Below are 20,557 nucleotides of genomic sequence, written 5' to 3' on the forward strand. Positions count from 1 at the left end.
AAATCTGACGTTCTTCCCTTGAGCAAGGCAGTTAAACCCCAACAACAATGGCAGCCACCCGTACCACTCTGATTCAGAGTTTTGGTTAAATGCGTTAGACACATTTCGGTTGAAAGCATATCCTTTCCCTCTTCCCTTAAATCTATGCCTGACTATAGATGGCCTCTTTGCAGGAATTATAGAGCAGCAGTGAGAGTGTTAGGCAAAAGGTGAGTAAGTAAGCCTCGTCCGAGCCAGAACAACAATATAGCCTTTTTTAAAATAGCCTTTTTCCTTGTGGGGACTAGTGAAATGTTTCTTGTTTAAAACATAGTCAAAACACACATACATGGGTCAAGTGTAAGGTGGACTTACGGTCTAGGTTGGTCTAGTTAATAGTGTCAGTTGTGTTAGATAATTTGGTCTAGGTTGGTCTAGTTAATAGTGTCAGTTGTGTTAGATAATTTGGTCTAGGTTGGTCTAGTTAATAGTGTCAGTTGTGTTAGATAATTTGGTCTAGGTTGGTCTAGTTAATAGTGTCAGTTGTGTTAGATAATTTGGTCTAGGTTGGTCAGTGGTCGCCCCCCAGTGGTCAGACTAAGATAAGACAGAAATATGAGAGGAGCCATCACATCTGTCCTTTCCTGTTTGAAAGTTATGCTGGTAGAGCAGAGATGCAAAACACAATTCGTACAGCAGAGAGGTTGTCTTTGAGTCACCAGTATAGACACATCCATTAAAGTATTGTCAGGTCTGGTACAGGTCTGGTGTACTTACATCTATGACTGGTGGTGGTGTGTGTGTACCTACCACAGGAGGCTGGTGGCACCTTAATTAGGGGAGGACAGGCTCATGGTAATGGCTGGAGCGGAATGAGTGGAATTCATATCAAAGACATCAAACACATGGTTTCCATGTGTTGCTAAACATCAACCCAGTCTTTGGCATATGACACGGACTACAAGGAGTGGAATGTCAGTGAAGTAGGCGGGTACCCAGGTGACTAAAGCGCTACACGTCAACTAAAGCCGACCCAACCGCCTAATGCAACGGTCGTTTAAAGAATCAGCCTTGTGTGTAGCCTCAGTTGGTCACCATAGTTACTTTTTAAGTCCCCAACATGTAGAATCAGCCATGGACCAGCATTGGGCTGAGTTGGGGAAAACTACCCACCGCATCAAGTTAGTTAGCTGATGTTGTTGGATAGATTTGTAGAAGTCTTACCACTCACACAGACACTTTCTCTCACACACACACACACACTTCAAAGCTCATCCCACTCACCTTGGGTGGGGTGATGAGTGCGGGGCGTGGAAGTTTGCGGCGCACCTGTAGAGGCTCAATTAAGACAGTCCTGTAGGTCTGAAGAGGCCCTTGGGGGTCCGGGATTAAAACTGTTTCTCTCTCAATGTCTTCCTCTTTCATTCTGTCGCTCATAGACAGTGGAGACAAAATAGACTTTCTTACATGACACATCAGGGCTCAATGTCATTCCTTTCAACAGTATATATAAGAGTACAGGCAAATCTGTCGTATGTGAACAGCACAATAGCTGAACCATTGACTTGAACTAGTTTGGTGGTATTGAATTAGGTAGGTCTACCTCACAAAAACAAACTGATTTTACCTTACCTTCTGGCTTGTCATAATACTCATCTGGTTTTTACATTCTATCTATCACTTTACCAGAGTGAGAAAGCAGCCAGTGTGTGGACACAGCTGATGTGAACTTCTACAGGGGAATGTTCCTTTACACTCTCTGGATTAGAAACGGAATGTTAGAACTATGATGTCACACTGGTTAGAACTTGCTCTCTGCTGTGTCCTTTGGAGTAGAATGTTGTGACTCATAGAATGTCATATCACAACAATCCATAACCACGATGTCACAATGGCTGGGCTGTTCTGACCAATCCAAGCCATGGTTATGTAGCTTGCAGCAGCCTTGTGTCAGCAAGTGAGAGAAGAAGAATCGGTAAAAATAACAAGACAGCGACCGAATGCTTTCACAAATGTTTACTACAAAACAGATTACAAAATGTTGTGTATATTTCATAATTGCATTACAGTTATTGGGAAAACAAATACCTCAGAGACTATATTCTCTTATTATGATTAAACATACAAATCTTTCCTGCTGATATATTAGATTTACAGTACAATGATGGACAGATGCAGTGTGCTTGATAGCTAAAGATCACCCTCTTGTGGAGCGTTATTAGAAGTACAAGAAATCAGAGCTAAACAAATCAAGGCCATATTATTGGTCAAATAAATCCCAAGCACTTAATTATTGGTTCAATCCCAAACGTTGCCCTACTTATAGCTGCGTCCTGATTGGTCAAGCTTGTGAGGCTTCGTTTGAATTGGTTCAGAGGCGATTCCTCATTGACTGCTTTGAAAGGAGTGTTTGTAGAAGACTTGTGTGTTGTCGGCGTAGTTGAGTGTTACCGTGGCGCCCACGCTCTTCGCGCCGAGAACCGCGCCGCCTAGCGCCGACCCTGATGACTGCCTCAGGGTCAGCAGGTTGTAACCGTAGAAACGACCCTTGAAGGCAGGCGTGGACTCCAACTCCGCCAGGACCTTTGTGAAACCTGCCGACGAGACGGTTAGAGCTTAGCTGAACCCAATTATTTATATATACACTAGATGGCTGACAGGGGGCGCTGTTTGGAAGCCATTGCTCCTCCATCTTGGTACTCCCCCACATTTAAAACAAATATTTTAGAAGCTATAGAAATGCATGTATTAATGTCTACATTTGTTTTAGCCACATTTGTTCTATTAAACACTTTAATGCATAATGTTAAATTATATTATGTGAGCTAAACAAATTAAAAAACACACTACATGACCAAAAGTATGTGGACGCCTGCTCGTCAAAAATCTCATTCCAAAATCATGGGCATTAATATAGTGTTGGTTCCCCCTTTGCTGCTATAACAGCCTCCACTCTTCTGGGAAGGCTTTCCACTAGATGTTGGCACATTGCTGCGGGGACTTGCTTCCATTCAGCCACAAGAGCATTATTGAGGTTGGGCACTGATGTTGGGCGATTAGGCCTGGCTCATTGTCATGCTGAAGTAGGAAAGGGCCTTCCCTAAACTGTTGCCACGAAGTTGGAACCACAGAATGATCTAGAATGTCACTGTATGCTGTAGTGTTAAGATTTCCCTTCAATGGAACTAAGGGGCCCGAACCATGAAAAACAGCCCCAGACCATTATTCCTCCTCCACCAAACTTTACAGTTGGCACTATGCATTGGGGCAGGTAGCGTTCTCCTGGCATCCGCCAAACCCAGATTAGTCAGTCGGACTGCCAGATGGTTAAGTGTGATTCATCACTTCAGAGAACGCGTTTCCACTGCTCCAGAGTCCAATGGAGGCGCGCTTTACACCACTCCAGCCGACGCTTGGCATTGTGCACGGTGATCTTAGTGTCATTTTGACATCCAAGTGTGGACTGTTGGCTTGAAAAAGCAAATCTTTATGTTGACCTGGGAAATCCTTAGCCTGGTCCCAGATCTTTTTGTGCCATCATCCCATTCCAAACATGTTTAACAAGGAGTGGGATGTTAGCACAAACAGACTAGTACCCAGGCTAGGAAATCCTGCCATAAGAGGACATTTTGACAACAGACTGGACTGATCCAACAACAGTCAGTTTTAACCCACCTGGCTTCAGCAGGTCCCAGCTCTTCCACACGGATCCAACACACAAGATGGGTAGACACTGTTCACCTGTCAACAGAGGCTGATGTAGAGAGACAGACAGAGAGAGAGAGAGGGAGACAGAGAGAGACAGAGATATAAGGGGGATACAATATCAGTGTAATCTGTTGAACCAACTTATATACACGACATCATATAAAAGGATGAAAGTACAGTGCATTTTGAAAGTATTAAGACCCCTTGACCTTTTCCCACATTTTGTTACGTTAAAGCCTTATTCTAAAATGGATGAGGAAAAAAATCATTCAATCTACACACATTACCCCATAATGACATCACAATACCCCATAATGACATCACAATACCCCATAATGACATCACATTACCCCATTATGACATCACAATACCCCATAATGACATCACAATACCCCATAATGACAAATCGAACAGAGGTTTGTAGAAATGTTTGCACATTTATTAAAAATAAACTGAAACCTTATTCAGACCCTTTGCTATGAGACTTGGAATTGATCTCAGGTGCTTCCTGTTTCCATTGATCATCCTTGAGATGTTTCTACAACTTGATTGGAGTCTACCTGTGGTAAATTCAATTGATTGGACATGATTTGGAAAGGTACACACCTGTCTATATAAGGTCCCACAGTTGGCAGAGGATGTCAGAGCAAAAACCAAGCCATGAGGTCGAAGGAATTGTACGTAGAGCTCCGAGTCAGGACTGTGTTGAGGCACAGATCTGGGGAAGGGTAGCAAAAACTTTCTGCACCATTGAAGGTCCCCAAGAACACAGTGGCCTCCATCATTCTTAAATGGAAGAAGTTTGGAATCACCAAGACTCTTCCTAGAGCTGGCTTCCTGGCCAAACTGAGCAATCGGGGGAGAAGGGCCTTGGTCAGGGAGGTGACCAAGAACCCGATGGTCACTCTGACAGAACTCTAGAGTTCCTTTGTGGAGATGGGAGAACCTTCCAGAAGGACCATCTCTGCAGCACTCCAACAATCCAACAAGCACTCCAACAATCAACCATCTCTGCAGCACTCCAACAATCAGGCCTTCATGGTAGAGTTGTCAGACGGAAGCCACTCCTCAATAAAAGACAGCCACAGCCCGCTTGGAGTTTGTCAAAAAAGCACCTAAAGACTCTCAGACCATGAGAAAAAAGATTCTCTGGATTTAACTTTGGCCTGAATGCCAAGCGTCATGTCTGGAGGAAACCTGGCACCATCCCTACGATGAAGCATGGTGGTGGCAGTATCATGCTGTGGGGATGTTTCTCAGCAGCAGGGACTGGGAGACTAGTCTGAATTGAGGCAAAGATGAACGGAGCAAAGTACAGAGAGATCCTTGATGAAAACCTGCTCCAGAGTGCTCAGGACCTCAGACTGGGGTGAAGGTTCACCTTCCAACAGCACAACGACCCTAAGCACACAGCCAAGACAACACAGGAGTGGATTCAGGACAACTCTCTGAATGTCCTTGAGCGGCCCTGCCAGAGCCCGGACTTGAGCCTGATTGAACAGCTCTGGAGAGACCTGAAAATAGCCGTGCAGCTATGAAAACAGCTCCCCATCCAACCTGACAGAGCTTGAGAAGATCTGCAGAGAAGAATGGGAGAAACCCCCCAAATACAGGTGTGCCAAGCTTGTAGCGTCATACCCAAGAAGACTTGAGGCTGTAATCGCTGCCAAAGGTGCTTCAACAAAGTAAAGGGTCTGAATACTTATGAAATTGTGATTTCAGTTTTTATTTATTTGCCCCCAAAAATCCTAAAATCTGTTTTTGCTTTGTCATTGTAGGGTATTGTGATGTCATTGTAGGGTATTGTGATGTCATTGTAGGGTATTGTGTGTAGATTGATGGAAAACAACATGTAATCCATTTTAGAATAAGGCTGTAACATAATGTGTAAAAAGTCAAATTTTGCACTGTATGTGGGTAAAATGTGTGTGTCTCACCTGTTGTGCTTTAGGTAGTACAGCCACTATGTGTTGGGCCAGGATCCTGCCTGCCAGGGTGAACAGATACTGACATAGAGCATCACCAGCTTTAGCCCCTGTAACTCACAATAACACACATTTATAGATCAATACAAAATATGTAATATGGTATCTGAGGTTGGTTAAAACCATGCACCACATGAGTTCAGTCCAAACACACTTATGCTGTTGGGAGAGTGAAAGTAGGAGGAAAACTAACCTTCAGCTAATTTCTGGCAGAGTCCAGCAAATTGAGACTTCTGGAAGTTTCTATAGAGATGAGGGAGCATCCCCATCAAGTCTGATACCTGGAAGAACAGAGAGAGGGGGGGGGGGGGAGGGGAGGGGAGAGAGAGGGGGTAAAATATGTAAAATATGTTGTTTACTTGATGAATTAAAAGTGGCAAGACATTTACACCTGATTAAATCAGGAAGGCTGGTCTGAATGACTTGGCACTTTTAATTCATCGGGGAAACGCATAAAGGCATTTATGGGGTAGTGTTTATAACGTCACCTCATCAGCATAACGTCATGTCTTTCTTCCTCCTTCACTATTAGCAAGGGGAATGTCCTCCACCTATTAACTTCAGTCTATGAGCAAGGCACACCAAGGCAATTCCACCCCGCTTGCTGATTAACCTATGGGCTCACTGGGTGCAATAATCACTTTCCTTCCTTTCAACCAATGGGTATAAATCTACATTGTGTTTCCCACTTGCTGTTTTGCAGCAGCAGACTTCCAACGACCTTCCACCTCCAAACGACCTTCCACCACCAAACGACCTTCCACCTCCACACGACCTTCCACCTCCACACGACCTTCCACCTCCACACGACCTTCCACCTCCACACGACCTTCCACCTCCACCACCACACGACCTTCCACCTCCACCACCACACGACCTTCCACCTCCACCACCACACGACCTTCCACCTCCACCACCACACGACCTTCCACCTCCACACGACCTTCCACCTCCACACGACCTTCCACCTCCACACGACCTTCCACCACCACACGACCTTCCACCACCACACGACCTTCCACCTCCACCACCACACGACCTTCCACCTCCACCACCACACGACCTTCCACCTCCACCACCACACGACCTTCCACCTCCACCACCACACGACCTTCCACCTCCACCACCACACGACCTTCCACCTCCACCACCACACGACCTTCCACCTCCACCACCACACGACCTTCCACCTCCACCACCACACGACCTTCCACCTCCACCACCAAACGACCTTCCACCTCCACCACCACACGACCTTCCACCTCCACCACCACACGACCTTCCACCTCCACCACCACACGACCTTCCACCTCCACCACCAAACGACCTTCCACCTCCATCACCAAACGACCTTCCACTCCCCCACCAAACGACCTTCCACCTCCCCACCAAACGACCTTCCACCTCCCCACCAAACGACCTTCCACCTCCCCACCACACGACCTTCCACCTCCCCACCACACGACCTTCCACCTCCCCACCACACGACCTTCCACCTCCCCACCACACGACCTTCCACCTCCCCACCAAACAACCTTCCACCTCCCCATCAAACAACCTTCCACCTCCCCACCAAACAACCTTCCACCTCCAAACGAAACCCATCATCAGAACCTCGTTTAGGGCAACGGATTGCATTCTGTCTCGGTTGTCATTCAGTTAAGCCTGTACTCGATTTAATTTCCTGTTGTACTTTCGGTTGACCTCTCACCTGGAAGTAGTCCTCAATGACCTTCTTGACGTGAGCGACATCATAAGGGGGCTTGGCCAGGTTGTCTTTGGCATCGAACACCGTCTTCACTGCCAGGTGGGAGATCCAGAACGCTGATGGAGAGAGGAAAGGGGGGGGAGAGAGGGGGAGAAGAGTGGGGAGAGGGAAGGGGGGGGGGGAGAAAGAGAGAAACAGTAGGATGAAAAAAGGAATGACTGGAGGAAAAGAGAGGTGATCATAAGAGAAGACAAGTTTATCGGACTTCTTCTGTTTATGTTGATTGTTGTCGTCATGGCTACCTGATCCCTCGTCCCCCATCATATGACCCCAGCCTCCACAGCCGACCTGGCTTCCATCTGGGTTCACCAGCTTACAGTTAGAACCAGTCCCACTGATTAACACTATACCTCCTATATAGAGTGTGAGAGGGGCAGAGAGAGATGGAGGGATGAGTGAAGTCATACTACACAGTTGTATGATGACAGTGAACATTCCTTTCAACAATTAAGTTGAAGGACACAAAACGCAGATTAACGATCCATTTCTGATACTGGCTATTGATCATATTAAATCATTCTTTAAAATCCTAACTTATCACTTTCAATAAAAAGTTACGTTAAAAAGACGGTTCCGTTACCCCGGTCGCTGGCTGTTGCCATGGCGCCGATGGCATCGGTGGTGATGTAATAATTGATGCTGAGTTTAGGAAACCTCTTCTTCATCTCCTGGATGATCTTATCAATAGCATCCTTCTGTTCCCCTCCGCTTAGAGACATTCCCTGGGACAGCGAGATATTACAAGTTATCATAATAGTTAGCCTACTTAGTAAAAAGGGGCAATTACACGCTAACGGATTTGCGCTGGGACTCAGATTCTTCACTTAAAATGTATGCCAAACAAAAACCATTGATTTCAAATTTTAACAAACCATATAACTCTATGGACAAGGACTACTTTAAACAATTTACACCGAATATTTTACAAAAACACATTTACTGAAAGAACAGTGTAGATGCAAAGTTCGGTAACACAATTTTGGTAAAATCTCCCTCAGTTTTTTTAATGTGAAAACCATCTGAATAAAGGTTCCCAGACGTCTGCAGAAAGAATGTGGTGTCAGCGATGACATCACACCTTGAGTTTTGAAAAAATCTCTTTAGAACTACAATAAAGTGGATTTACTTCCTGTAACGGAATGACATCATGGGTCCCTGATCTGTACTACACAGTAATACATCATTATGGATATTAATGTCATTCTCTTCATGGTGATGTATCCTAAATAGGTACACAAAAGGTAGAAATATCCAATATCTTCCTTTCCATATTTGGGTATTATTCTACACACTGGCTATTATTTTAATGAGCTCTGCCCCCAAACAAAACCAAATTTGGTTGGACCAGACTGGACCAAATCTGAACCAATCATAGATGTCTGTTTCACAAGTTTGGACATAACAGTAGAGTAGAGCAGAGCTCAGTAGAGTACAGTAGAGTACAGTACAGCAGAGCTCAGTAGAGTACAGTAGAGTACAGTATAGCAGAGCTCAGTAGAGTACAGCAGAGCTCAGTAGAGTACAGTAGAGTAGAGTACAGCAGAGCTCAGTAGAGTACAGCAGAGCTCAGTAGAGTACAGCAGAGCTCAGTAGAGTACAGTACAGCAGAGCTCAGTAGAGTATAGTAGAGTACAGTACAGCAGAGCTCAGTAGAGTATAGTATAGCAGAGCTCAGTAGAGTACAGTAGAGTACAGTACAGCAGAGCTCAGTAGAGTATAGTAGAGTACAGTAGAGTACAGCAGAGCTCAGTAGAGTACAGTAGAGTACAGTACAGCAGAGCTCAGTAGAGGATAGTAGAGTACAGTACAGCAGAGCTCAGTAGAGTATAGTAGAGTACAGTACAGTACAGCAGAGCTCAGTAGAGTATAGTATAGCAGAGCTCAGTAGAGTACAGCAGAGCTCAGTAGAGTATAGCAGAGCTCAGTAGAGTACAGTACAGCAGAGCTCAGTAGAGTACAGTAGAGTACAGTACAGCTCGGTAGAGTATAGTAGAGTACAGTACAGCAGAGCTCAGTAGAGTATAGTAGAGTACAGTACAGCAGAGCTCAGTAGAGTATAGTAGAGTACAGTTCAGCAGAGCTCAGTAGAGTATAGTAGAGTACAGTACAGCAGAGCTCAGTAGAGTACAGCAGAGCTCAGTAGAGTACAGTACAGCAGAGCTCAGTAGAGTATAGTAGAGTACAGTTCAGCAGAGCTCAGTAGAGTATAGTAGAGTACAGTACAGCAGAGCTCAGTAGAGTACAGCAGAGCTCAGTAGAGTACAGTACAGCAGAGCTCAGTAGAGTATAGTAGAGTACAGTAGAGTAGAGTACAGCAGAGCTCAGTAGAGTACAGTAGAGTACAGTACAGCAGAGCTCAGTAGAGTATAGCAGAGCTCAGTAGAGTATAGTACAGTAGAGCTCAGTAGAGTATAGTAGAGTACAGTAGAGTACAGTAGAGCTCGGTAGAGTACAGCAGAGCTCAGTAGAGTACAGCAGAGCTCAGTAGAGTAGAGTACAGCAGAGCTCAGTAGAGTAGAGTACAGCAGAGCTCAGTAGAGTACAGTACAGCAGAGCTCAGTAGAGTAGAGTACAGCAGAGCTCAGTAGAGTAGAGTACAGCAGAGCTCAGTAGAGTACAGTACAGCAGAGCTCAGTAGAGTAGAGTATAGCAGAGCTCAGTAGAGTACAGCAGAGCTCAGTAGAGTATAGCAGAGTACAGTAGAGTATAGTATAGCAGAGCTCAGTAGAGTACAGTAGAGTACAGTACAGCAGAGCTCAGTAGAGTAGAGTACAGCAGAGCTCAGTAGAGTAGAGTATAGCAGAGCTCAGTAGAGTAGAGCAGAGCTCGTAGAGCAGAGCTCAGTAGAGTACAGCAGAGCTCAGTAGAGTACAGCAGAGCTCAGTACAGCAGAGCTCAGTAGAGTAGAGTACAGCAGAGCTCAGTAGAGTAGAGCAGAGCTCAGTAGAGTAGAGCAGAGCTCAGTAAAGTACAGCAGAGCTCAGTAGAGTACAGCAGAGCTCAGTAGAGTAGAGTATAGCAGAGCTCAGTAGAGTACAGCAGAGCTCAGTAGAGTACAGCAGAGCTCAGTAGAGTAGAGCAGAGCTCAGTAAAGTACAGCAGAGCTCAGTAAAGTACAGCAGAGCTCAGTAGAGTATAGTACAGCAGAGCTCAGTAGAGTAGAGTACTCAATTTTAGTGCCCTACTGAACTATAATCTACTATTCTACTCTACTGTACTGTCCTCTACTCTACTGTACACTACTGTACTGTCCTCTACTCTACTGTACACTACTGTACTGTCCTCTACTGTACACTACTGTACTGTCCTCTACTGTACACTACTGTACTGTCCTCTACTGTACACTACTGTACTGTCCTCTACTGTACACTACTGTACACTACTGTACTGTCCTCTACTGTACACTACTGTACTGTCCTCTACTCTAATGTACACTACTGTACTGTCCTCAACTCTACTGTACTCTACTGTACTGTCCTCTACTCTACTGTACTCTACTGTACTGTCCTCTACTGTACTGTCCTCTACTCTACTGTCCTCTACTCTACTGTCCTCTACTCTACTGTCCTCTACTCTACTGTCCTCTACTCTACTGTCCTCTACTCTACTGTCCTCTACTGTACTGTCTACTGTACTGTCCTCTACTGTACTGTCTACTGTACTGTCCTCTACTCTACTGTCCTCTACTCTACTGTCCTCTACTGTCCTCTACTGTACACTACTGTCCTCTACTGTACACTACTGTCCTCTACTGTACACTACTGTCCTCTACTGTACACTACTGTACACTACTGTCCTCTCCTCTACTGTACACTACTGTCCTCTCCTCTACTGTACACTACTGTCCTCTCCTCTACTGTCCACTACTGTCCTCTCCTCTACTGTCCACTACTGTCCTCTCCTCTACTGTCCACTACTGTCCTCTACTCTACTGTCCACTACTGTCCTCTACTCTACTGTCCACTACTGTACTGTCCTCTACTCTACTGTCCACTACTGTACTGTCCTCTACTCTACTGTCCACTACTGTACTGTCCTCTACTCTACTGTCCACTACTGTACTGTCCTCTACTCTACTGTCCACTACTGTACTGTCCTCTACTCTACTGTCCACTACTGTACTGTCCTCTACTGTCCACTACTGTACTGTCCTCTACTGTCCACTACTGTACTGTCCTCTACTGTCCACTACTGTACTGTCCTCTACTGTCCACTACTGTACTGTCCTCTACTGTCCACTACTGTACTGTCCTCTACTGTCCACTACTGTACTGTCCTCTACTGTCCACTACTGTACTGTCCTCTACTGTCCACTACTGTACTGTCCTCTACTGTCCACTACTGTACTGTCCTCTACTGTCCACTACTGTACTGTCCTCTACTGTCCACTACTGTACTGTCCTCTACTGTCCACTACTGTACTGTCCTCTACTGTCCACTACTGTACTGTCCTCTACTGTCCACTACTGTACTGTCCTCTACTGTCCACTACTGTACTGTCCTCTACTCTACTGTCCACTACTGTACTGTCCTCTACTCTACTGTCCACTACTGTACTGTCCACTACTGTACTGTCCACTACTGTACTGTCCACTACTGTACTGTCCACTACTGTACTGTCCACTACTGTACTGTCCTCTACTTTACTGTCCACTACTGTACTGTCCTCTACTTTACTGTCCTCTACTGTACTGTCCTCTACTGTACTGTCCTCTACTCTACTGTCCACTACTGTACTGTCCTCTACTCTACTGTCCACTACTGTACTGTCCTCTACTCTACTGTCCACTACTGTACTGTCCTCTACTGTCCACTACTGTACTGTCCTCTACTGTCCACTACTGTACTGTCCTCTACTGTCCACTACTGTACTGTCCTCTACTGTCCACTACTGTACTGTCCTCTACAGTACACTACTGTACTGTCCTCTACAGTACACTACTGTCCTGTCCTCTACTGTACACTACTGTCCTGTCCTCTACTGTACACTACTGTCCTGTCCTCTACTGTACACTACTGTCCTGTCCTCTACTGTACACTACTGTCCTGTCCTCTACTGTACACTACTGTCCTGTCCTCTACTGTACACTACTGTCCTGTCCTCTACTGTACACTACTGTCCTGTCCTCTACTGTACACTACTGTCCTCTCCTCTACTGTACACTACTGTCCTCTCCTCTACTGTACACTACTGTACTGTCCTCTACTCTACTGTACTGTCCTCTACTCTACTGTACTGTCCTCTACTCTACTGTACTGTCCTCTACTCTACTGTACTGTCCTCTACTGTACTGTCCTCTACTGTCCTCTACTGTACTGTCCTCTACTGTACTCTACTGTACTGTCCTCTACTGTACTCTACTGTACTGTCCTCTACTGTACACTACTGTACTGTCCTCTACTCTACACTACTGTACTGTCCTCTACTCTACACTACTGTACTGTCCTCTACTCTCCACTACTGTACTGTCCTCTACTCTCCACTACTGTACTGTCCTCTACTCTCCACTACTGTACTGTCCTCTACTCTCCACTACTGTACTGTCCTCTACTCTCCACTACTGTACTGTCCTCTACTCTCCACTACTGTACTGTCCTCTACTCTCCACTACTGTACTGTCCTCTACTCTCCACTACTGTACTGTCCTCTACTCTCCACTACTGTACTGTCCTCTACTCTACACTACTGTACTGTCCTCTACTCTCCACTACTGTACTGTCCTCTACTCTCCACTACTGTACTGTCCTCTACTCTCCACTACTGTACTGTCCTCTACTCTCCACTACTGTACTGTCCTCTACTCTCCACTACTGTACTGTCCTCTACTCTCCACTACTGTACTGTCCTCTACTCTCCACTACTGTACTGTCCTCTACTCTCCACTACTGTACTGTCCTCTACTCTCCACTACTGTACTGTCCTCTACTCTCCACTACTGTACTGTCCTCTACTCTCCACTACTGTACTGTCCTCTACTGTCCACTACTGTACTGTCCTCTACTGTCCACTACTGTACTGTCCTCTACTGTCCACTACTGTACTGTCCTCTACTGTCCACTACTGTACTGTCCTCTACTGTCCACTACTGTACTGTCCTCTACTGTCCACTACTGTACTGTCCTCTACTGTCCACTACTGTACTGTCCTCTACTGTCCACTACTGTACTGTCCTCTACTGTCCACTACTGTACTGTCCTCTACTGTCCACTACTGTACTGTCCTCTACTGTCCACTACTGTACTGTCCTCTACTGTCCACTACTGTACTGTCCTCTACTGTCCACTACTGTACTGTCCTCTACTGTCCACTACTGTACTGTCCTCTACTGTCCACTACTGTACTGTCCTCTACTGTCCACTACTGTACTGTCCTCTACTGTCCACTACTGTACTGTCCTCTACTGTCCACTACTGTACTGTCCTCTACTGTCCACTACTGTACTGTCCTCTACTGTCCACTACTGTACTGTCCTCTACTCTACTGTCCACTACTGTACTGTCCTCTACTCTACTGTCCACTACTGTACTGTCCTCTACTGTCCACTACTGTACTGTCCTCTACTGTCCACTACTGTACTGTCCTCTACTGTCCACTACTGTACTGTCCTCTACTGTCCACTACTGTACTGTCCTCTACTGTCCACTACTGTACTGTCCTCTACTGTCCACTACTGTACTGTCCTCTACTGTCCACTACTGTACTGTCCTCTACTGTCCACTACTGTACTGTCCTCTACTGTCCACTACTGTACTGTCCTCTACTGTCCACTACTGTACTGTCCTCTACTGTCCACTACTGTACTGTCCTCTACTGTCCACTACTGTACTGTCCTCTACTCTACTGTCCACTACTGTACTGTCCTCTACTCTACTGTCCACTACTGTACTGTCCTCTGCTCTACTGTCCACTACTGTACTGTCCTCTACTCTACTGTCCACTACTCTACTGTCCACTACTGTACTGTCCTCTACTCTACTGTCCACTACTGTACTGTCCTCTACTCTACTGTCCACTACTGTACTGTCCACTACTGTACTGTCCTCTACTGTCCACTACTGTACTGTCCTCTACTGTCCACTACTGTACTGTCCTCTACTGTCCACTACTGTACTGTCCTCTACTGTCCACTACTGTACTGTCCTCTACTGTCCACTACTGTACTGTCCTCTACTGTCCACTACTGTACTGTCCTCTACTGTCCACTACTGTACTGTCCTCTACTGTCCACTACTGTACTGTCCTCTACTGTCCACTACTGTACTGTCCTCTACTGTCCACTACTGTACTGTCCTCTACTGTCCACTACTGTACTGTCCACTACTGTACTGTCCACTACTGTACTGTCCTCTACTCTACTGTCCTCTACTCTACTGTCCTCTACTCTACTGTCCTCTACTCTACTGTCCTCTACTCTACTGTCCTCTACTCTACTGTCCACTACTGTACTGTCCTCTACTCTACTGTCCACTACTGTACTGTCCTCTACTCTACTGTCCACTACTGTACTGTCCTCTACTCTACTGTCCACTACTGTACTGTCCTCTACTCTACTGTCCACTACTGTACTGTCCTCTACTTTACTGTCCACTACTGTACTGTCCACTACTGTACTGTCCACTACTGTACTGTCCACTACTGTACTGTCCTCTACTGTACTGTCCACTACTGTACTGTCCTCTACTTTACTGTCCTCTACTTTACTGTCCTCTACTTTACTGTCCTCTACTCTACTGTCCACTACTGTACTGTCCTCTACTCTACTGTCCACTACTGTACTGTCCTCTACTCTACTGTCCACTACTGTACTGTCCTCTACTGTCCACTACTGTACTGTCCTCTACTGTCCACTACTGTACTGTCCTCTACTGTCCACTACTGTACTGTCCTCTACTGTCCACTACTGTACTGTCCTCTACTGTCCACTACTGTACTGTCCTCTACTGTCCACTACTGTACTGTCCTCTACTGTACACTACTGTACTGTCCTCTACAGTACACTACTGTACTGTCCTCTACAGTACACTACTGTACTGTCCTCTACTGTACACTACTGTACTGTCCTCTACTGTACACTACTGTCCTGTCCTCTACTGTACACTACTGTCCTGTCCTCTACTGTACACTACTGTCCTGTCCTCTACTGTACACTACTGTCCTGTCCTCTACTGTACACTACTGTCCTGTCCTCTACTGTACACTACTGTCCTGTCCTCTACTGTACACTACTGTCCTGTCCTCTACTGTACACTACTGTCCTGTCCTCTACTGTACACTACTGTCCTGTCCTCTACTGTACACTACTGTCCTGTCCTCTACTGTACACTACTGTCCTCTCCTCTACTGTACACTACTGTACTGTCCTCTACTGTACACTACTGTCCTCTCCTCTACTGTACACTACTGTACTGTCCTCTACTGTACACTACTGTACTGTCCTCTACTGTACACTACTGTACTGTCCTCTACTCTACTGTACTGTCCTCTACTCTACTGTACTGTCCTCTACTGTACTCTACTGTACTGTCCTCTACTGTACACTACTGTACTGTCCTCTACTGTACACTACTGTACTGTCCTCTACTCTACTGTACTGTCCTCTACTCTACTGTACTGTCCTCTACTCTACTGTACTGTCCTCTACTCTACTGTACTGTCCTCTACTCTACTGTACTGTCCTCTACTCTACTGTACTGTCCTCTACTCTACTGTACTGTCCTCTACTCTACTGTACTGTCCTCTACTCTACTGTACTGTCCTCTACTCTACACTACTGTACTGTCCTCTACTCTACACTACTGTACTGTCCTCTACTCTACACTACTGTACTGTCCTCTACAGTACACTACTGTACTGTCCTCTACAGTACACTACTGTACTGTCCTCTACAGTACACTACTGTACTGTCCTCTACAGTACACTACTGTACTGTCCTCTACAGTACACTACTGTACTGTCCTCTACAGTACACTACTGTACTGTCCTCTACAGTACACTACTGTACTGTCCTCTACAGTACACTACTGTACTGTCCTCTACTTTACTGTACACTACTGTACTGTCCTCTACTTTACACTACTGTACTGTCCTCTACTTTACACTACTGTACTGTCCTCTACTGTACACTACTGTACTGTCCTCTACTCTACTGTACACTACTGTACTGTCCTCTACTCTACTGTACACTACTGTACTGTCCTCTACTCTACTGTACACTACTGTACTGTCCTCTACTCTACTGTACACTACTGTACTGTCCTCTACTCTACTGTACACTACTGTACTGTCCTCTACTGTACACTACTGTACTGTCCTCTACTGTACACTACTGTACTGTCCTCTACTTTACTGTACACTACTGTACTGTCCTCTACTTTACTGTACACTACTGTACTGTCCTCTACTTTACTGTACACTACTGTACTGTCCTCTACTTTACTGTACACTACTGTACTGTCCTCTACTTTACTGTACACTACTGTACTGTCCTCTACTTTACTGTACACTACTGTACTGTCCTCTACTTTACTGTACACTACTGTACTGTCCTCTACTTTACTGTACACTACTGTACTGTCCTCTACTTTACTGTACACTACTGTACTGTCCTCTACTTTACTGTACACTACTGTACTGTCCTCTACTTTACTGTACACTACTGTACTGTCCTCTACTCTACTGTACACTACTGTACTGTCCTCTACTCTACTGTACACTACTGTACTGTACACTACTGTACTGTACACTACTGTACTGTACACTACTGTACTGTCCTCTACTCTACTGTACACTACTGTACTGTCCTCTACTCTACTGTACACTACTGTACTGTCCTCTACTCTACTGTACACTACTGTACTGTCCTCTACTCTACTGTACACTACTGTACTGTCCTCTACTCTACTGTACACTACTGTACTGTCCTCTACTCTACTGTACACTACTGTACTGTACTCTACTTTACTGTACACTACTGTACTGTACTCTACTTTACTGTACACTACTGTACTCTACTCTACTGTACACTACTCTACTTTACTGTACACTACAGATTTGTTCCGATCTGGATGTCTATCTTTGGGAAAGAGAAAGTGAAAGGAAACCGTTGTCACCTGAACAGAAGAGAAACAGGTGACCTAACTGGGGTTTGTGACTACTATCATTTCACATTGTAGCCAATTCATTTGCAGAAATTCCATTACTGATTATTAGGACATTCAATTAACGATTTGGTAACAGAATTTAGTTTGAATCATTTAATAATTCATACACAAAATGTTTATCAGTAAAAACACTAACTAATTGGTAGGTCTACCTTTACTTGCTAACTGTTCCAAATGTCCGAACTGAATTTGGTAAAAGGTCTTTTATGTACTCTGCGCCATCGTCTTGGAACACCTTACAAAATAATTTTAAACTGGAAGAACTTGTCCCGATAGGCGTTTTTAAATCACTGATGAAGGATTTTGAGGCTGATTCCTTGACCTGTCAATGTTTTTAATTTGCTGTTTTTGATTTTGTGTCACGTTCCTGACCTATTTCTGTTAGTTTGTTGTATGTGTTAGTTGGTCAGGATGTGAGTTTGGGTGGGCATTCCATGTTTTCTGTTTCTATGTTGGTTTAAGGGTTGCCTGGTATGGCTCTTAATTAGAGGCAGGTGTTTGGCGTTTTCCTCTAATTGAGAGTCATATTTAGGTAGGTTGTTTCACAGTGTTCGGTGTGGGTGGTTGTCTCCTGTGTCAGTGTTTGTCGCACCATACGGGACTGTTCGGTTTGTTTTGTACATCGTCATTTTGTGTAGTCTATTTTCCCTGTTCGTGCGTTCTTCGTGTTTAATGTAAGTTCGTCGTCCAGATCTGTCTACTCCGTTTGTTGTTTTGTTAGGTTATAGTGAAGTTCGTGTTTTCGTCTTTTCTGTAAATAAATGTCAACTTCAGAAGCTGCGTTTTGGTTCAATCCATGCTCCTTCTCTTCGGATGAAGAGGAGGAGGACAACCGTTACATTTTGTTATACTCTTGTGAATTCTATGGTTTTTACTAGATTACTTGTAGTTTTTCATGTTGTCTGTCTGTAATTTTTGTAATGACTTGGTGCTGCCTATCTTGGCCAGGACGCTCTTGAATTTTTTTTTTTAAATCTCAATGAGCCCTTCCTGGTTAAATAAATAAAAATAAATAAACTTGTTACTTCTGTGAACTTTCATTATCCTCCCTCCCTTCTCATGAGGGAGAGAAATGAGAAAATGTCTTAAAAATATCTGGGTTTTTGGTAACGGAATTTCAAGGCACAAGGCAATGATTCTGAAAATGTTACAGAAGGGGAAATGATTCTGAAAATGTTACAGAAGGGGAAATGTTTCTTAAAGTTACAGAAGGCAGAAAAAAATGATCCAACAGTAAATATAGGTGTTGATATTAGATGTCGCGGGTCTTCAACAGTATTGTGTTTCCATGCATTTCTAATGCTTTTAATAGTTTTTCTGGTAAAAAAAAAAGATCCCTTTTCCATCTGCTTGACAAGAAATCAAAGCCTTTGATTTTTCCCAATTTTTAGGATGAAAAATGTATATATATAAATATATATTCCTTAATTTGTAAAACATATAGACTTTCATTTGGCCCCAATTTGACATGCTCCTATGAATTGTTCGTTGGTGCTCATGGGTCCTTTTTTTTTTTTAAATATTTTTTTTTTACATGGAATTGACCTTAAGACTTAGTAACTATTAGCCTACACAATACACAACCCAAGAACTACAATTAGCTACACAAAAAAAGGTGATTCTGTGTAGATGCGTCTCAAATTATAGACTCAATGCAAGTGCTCAGGAACGCCATTTTGAGTAGCTAACAGAGCTGGTAAATAGTATATCAAAATCTAATCAAATCTAATTTGATTGTCACATACACATATTTAGCAGATGTAGCGAAATGCTTGTATATTAGGCTTTAGATTAGATTTTTGCATTAAAATCATGAATTGAATCACCAGAGAGTGGAGAGGTGTGTCTGGTTCTAGCCCCGCTTCTATTTTGGCTTTCTGGACCATGTCGTTGATGGCCTCGATACACTTGTCAACACCCACCAACTGAAAGACAACACACACAGTCATCACTCATGAAACGTTTCATAATGTAGAAGAACCACGACTTTAATAGAAGCTTAACGTCCTCTTTCTTCACACGTCTATGCACAGATCTAAGACCAGCTTACCCTCTCTAAATCCTGATCTTAACCATTAGGAGGGAAAACACAAATCTGACTTCAGATCAGCACTTACAAGTGGTTGGACTGAAATAGATGCCGATTATGTTTTTTTAAATTTAGATGCCGGATAATATTTCTAAGACAATAATCTACAAGAGGTGCAGGAACTCATTTCCTGTACATTGGAATCTACTCGCTGTCATAATAAAAGTGTACTGGCAGTTCTGTGGTCTCATCCAGTGGTTGGTTGAGGGGCCTTCGACTGATCTGAGGTCAGCTTTACTTTAACCACCTAACGGTTAACATCAGGCTAGGGAATATGGTAAACTAATCCTAGATCTGTCATCTCACCCAGTGGTTGGTTGAGGGGCCGTCTGTCTCTGCAAGGATTTCCCCATTCTCAGAGACCAACACCGCCTTGGAGTGGGTCCCACCACTGTTACAGTAGAGGAGACAGACAGACAGGAGCGCACACACACAAACAAATTAAATGAATAGGAAGCTTTTCCTTAAGAATATTGATAGTGTTAACTGACTAAACTCCACTCCCCGGTGAAAGGAAGTTTCTGATGAATCGTTGGTGTAGAGTTTAGTCAGACAGGTTTATTTTCGATGTGACAATCAAACAACAGCACAGCCTTTGGCCCTAATCAGTTCTGCACTACATCTGTCTGATAACACGTTTTCATTCAAATTATTACCGGATAAAAACGGTTTATTAGAGACTCACCCTTCAACACCACCGAACACTGCAGCCATTACTTCTCTCTTTTCCTGTTACGATCATGTGACACGTCACTTCAGTTTCCGATCCAATCAGATCACATTATACAGTTTAGACTTCGACATTTTTTAAATAACTTTTATATAATCAGTTTTATTGTGGGAGGATCTTATGATGTCCATGCCTTG

At 44.3% G+C, this 20,557-nt stretch overlaps 1 protein-coding gene across 2 annotated transcripts; it reads right to left on the bottom strand.

Annotated features, from left to right (window-relative positions):
* Positions 1-1,980: 1,980 nt before the first annotated feature.
* Positions 1,981-20,526, bottom strand: nagk (N-acetylglucosamine kinase). Of its 2 annotated transcripts, XM_055901273.1 has the most exons (10): positions 20,376-20,526; positions 19,997-20,081; positions 19,428-19,526; positions 8,021-8,162; positions 7,683-7,793; positions 7,384-7,496; positions 5,866-5,953; positions 5,625-5,722; positions 3,655-3,733; positions 1,981-2,573 (listed from the first exon to the last, which is right to left on the bottom strand). In XM_055901273.1, the coding sequence occupies exons 1-10, from the start codon at positions 20,402-20,404 to the stop codon at positions 2,365-2,367; spliced, it is 1,053 nt and encodes a 350-aa protein (XP_055757248.1). In that variant the 5' UTR covers positions 20,405-20,526; the 3' UTR covers positions 1,981-2,364. The 2 variants fall into 2 exon arrangements, with proteins under 2 accessions (XP_055757248.1, XP_055757249.1); XM_055901274.1 differs by lacking the exons at positions 19,997-20,081; positions 20,376-20,526 and adding an exon at positions 19,882-19,896.
* Between the last annotated feature and the right edge of the window lie 31 nt (positions 20,527-20,557).

The sequence above is a fragment of the Salvelinus fontinalis genome, chromosome 36 (assembly GCF_029448725.1).
Source record: "Salvelinus fontinalis isolate EN_2023a chromosome 36, ASM2944872v1, whole genome shotgun sequence".
Classification (NCBI taxonomy): Eukaryota; Metazoa; Chordata; class Actinopteri; order Salmoniformes; family Salmonidae; genus Salvelinus; species Salvelinus fontinalis.